General features: G+C 45.6%; 1 protein-coding gene across 1 annotated transcript in view; it reads left to right on the top strand.

The window, feature by feature from the left end:
- The window catches only part of gon4lb (gon-4 like b), a 21,360-nt gene that overhangs the window by 17,262 nt on the left and 1,330 nt on the right, over nt 1-2,768 (top strand). The window contains 7 exon segments of the mRNA XM_020618707.1: nt 1-36; nt 348-491; nt 1,214-1,522; nt 1,931-2,029; nt 2,114-2,240; nt 2,321-2,672; nt 2,751-2,768. The exon segment at nt 1-36 is cut by the window's left edge and continues 17 nt beyond it; the exon segment at nt 2,751-2,768 is cut by the window's right edge and continues 115 nt beyond it. Coding sequence (XP_020474363.1) covers nt 1-36; nt 348-491; nt 1,214-1,522; nt 1,931-2,029; nt 2,114-2,240; nt 2,321-2,672; nt 2,751-2,768 — 1,085 coding nt within the window.

Here is a 2,768-nt window from a genome sequence, read left to right as displayed (position 1 = left end):
TTCCTGCATCCTGAGCAGGCGCTACAGTGTGGATTGGTGAGCTGTACAGGTGGACACCAGATGTATCTCAGGTGTAGCACTGCAGGGATTCAGTTAGCTAACAAGTGTCTTGGGTGTACTGTATGTCAGCTGTTTCATCAAAGGTGTGCATGTGTAGTCCGCAGAAACTGATTCAACCTATTTCCTGTAAGTAAAACCTCTGTGTTTCTGATGAAGCTGATCACAGTTCACTAGTTTCAGCGACTAACCAAAGGTTGATTTTACCTGTGAGTGTGAAGTTTTTATCATGAGCTTCAGTGTTTCTCTATGTTTATCTCCATTGATCTAACTCTGTCATGTCTCTGCAGTTTGAGGAGCAGCAGGCGTTTGAACGCAGCCGTCGTTTCCTGCGGCAGTTAGAGATCAGTTTTGGAGACAATCCGTCGCATTATCAGAAGATCATCAAAGCCCTGCAGACCAGTACAGACCTGAGTCCCAGCAGCATACATGAGGTACATCTGGTACAGAGACCAGTTCAGATAGTATCAATAAGATTGATCTGATTGATTAATAAACTTATTTTTATTCCAGTAGAATCAAAAAGAGCTAAAGAGAAAGCTGAAATGACTATAACTGATTATTGCAACATCTTTGTTAGCTGGAGACTTTCTTATCCAAGACCTGACTTTACTAACGTGATCATTTTTATGATCAATCAGTGTAAATGGAGCAATTTGTCCACACAGTTAAATACTGGTAGCCGGTTCCACAGCATTGATTCATCCTCAGCTCAGAATAAAATCTACATCTACGTCTGTCTTTCTAATAGTTTGACTCTGTGGACATGAAGGCAGCTGTCAGTTCATTTGTACATCACTGTAAAAAATATATATATATATTTATCAGTGTGAAGCTTTAGCCACAGAGACACAGATCTCTGAATAATCATTTCTTGTGTTGCTGCAAAAAATTTACAAAACACCTGTTTCCATGGTGAATTGTGGTATTAGAGCTCCATTAATGATGGCTTTTTGTAGTCATCATGTGAACATGCGGAACTCAAACTGGACATACTTGGACATGACTGAACTGATTCTGACCAAAAACTCAGTTTTCCATATCAGGGTTGCTCGACTTAAAGGTCAGGGTTCACTGCTTAGTTGCATAAACCTGCTTTCTAAAATACACCCTGGGTGTATTGATTTGTCAAGTTGGTCGATTTCTTTGTTTTCAGCTGAAAGCTCAGATGGTCTCGCTACTTAAAGGCCACACACATCTACAAGCGGAATTCTGGGTATTTTTTGATGAGCTCCGCCCCCCTCCAGCCCGCCCAGGACAGTTCGAAGAAGCTAATTGGCAAGAGGAAGGAGGGGGCGGGTCTGACAGTGGAGAGGGAGGTGGGCAGGTGTCAGGGGGTGGGACCAGCATTGGCTTTGAGGAAGTGACGCTCCCAGAGCTTGAAGAAGAAGAAGAGGGGCATAAAATCCAGCCACTGACGAGCCGACGGCAGAGGCGCAAGATGGACGCCCACAGAAACTACAAGGTTTGACAAAACCTTTAGTGAGCTTTCTCTCATGAGTTGAGTCCCAATTCCCTTATTCCTCACTTGACCCTGAAATCTTTCCAGTTTGCCATCTTGAAAGATGTCCCAAAGCTCTTATTCCCACCCCGAAGAGCAAGGAGGCTGCTGGAGGAGCCATGAGTGAGGATGCATGAGAGCATCCTTCACTGAAGTCTTTTATGAACCAACATGTCCCTTTATCAGAAATCATTTGGTGATTGGATGCTTCAGATGCGTTTCCTCGGGTCTTCCCTCATCAGTTTTCTTTGCATCTTTTCATTACGTGGGTGGCACTAAGATGCAAAGGAAATGATGCAATTAGGGGAATTGGGATTCACCTATGGACATCACGTGGACTGTAATTTGTTCTGACAGTGCTTCTGTTTCCAGGACTGTGATTGGTCAGCTAAAGACTGGCCCTGCTCCTGTCATGAAGCAAAGAACCGCAGACACCGGAGGAAAGGATGCTCTCGCTGCCACGGTAACAAGGTCTGTTCTCTGTTTTATCAGGTGAGAATCAGTAACAGGTGGACACATCTGAATCAAATGACTCACCTGTCTGTTTCCCTTCAGACACCAGGGGGTGTGTCCAGAGCCATGAAGAGCTTGAATCCTCTGTACTCAGAAATAAGTTCCTGCCACGTCGAGCCAGGTGATAAAGACCTGGACCTGAAGGGGGACGATGACAGTCCGCAACCAGGTGTGTAACAGACCTGCCTGTCATGTGAAACACACAAACAGCTGCATTTTTTGTTTGTTTATTGTTATTTGTGTCAACAGATCAAAGCATTGCATCTTGGGAAGGCTCGTTCCCTCTGAATGATAATCAGGAGGAGGAGTTGGAAGATGAGGAGGAAGATGAGGAGGAGAGGAAGAACGGTGATAATGAGTTGAACTTGGCAGTGAAGAGGAGCAGGAAAGAGGAGGTGCTTCAGCCTCCGTCTGTCACCTCCCCTGCTTTTGTTACCTCCTCTGCCTCTTCCATCTCTTGCTCTGTCTACACCTCCTCCACTGCCTCCACTGTATCCTCCTCCTGTGCGCCTCCTCGACCCAGTCCTCCTCCAGACTTCCCTGTGTGTGCCAAGAACATTTCTTTGACAGCGAGTGGTGAGAAAGTCATCCTATGGACCAGGTACATCTTCTGCTTCTGCACCCCTTGCTGCACCTCCTACAGCACAGACTGTGTCATTCACCCTGTTGTTGTTTTTAGAGAAGCGGACCGAGTCAT

Source organism: Monopterus albus, unplaced genomic scaffold (assembly GCF_001952655.1).
Source record: "Monopterus albus unplaced genomic scaffold, M_albus_1.0 scaffold209.1, whole genome shotgun sequence".
Classification (NCBI taxonomy): domain Eukaryota; kingdom Metazoa; phylum Chordata; class Actinopteri; order Synbranchiformes; family Synbranchidae; genus Monopterus; species Monopterus albus.
The sequence above is the reverse complement of the archived record's forward strand: the minus strand, read 5'-3'. Positions and strand labels throughout refer to the sequence as shown.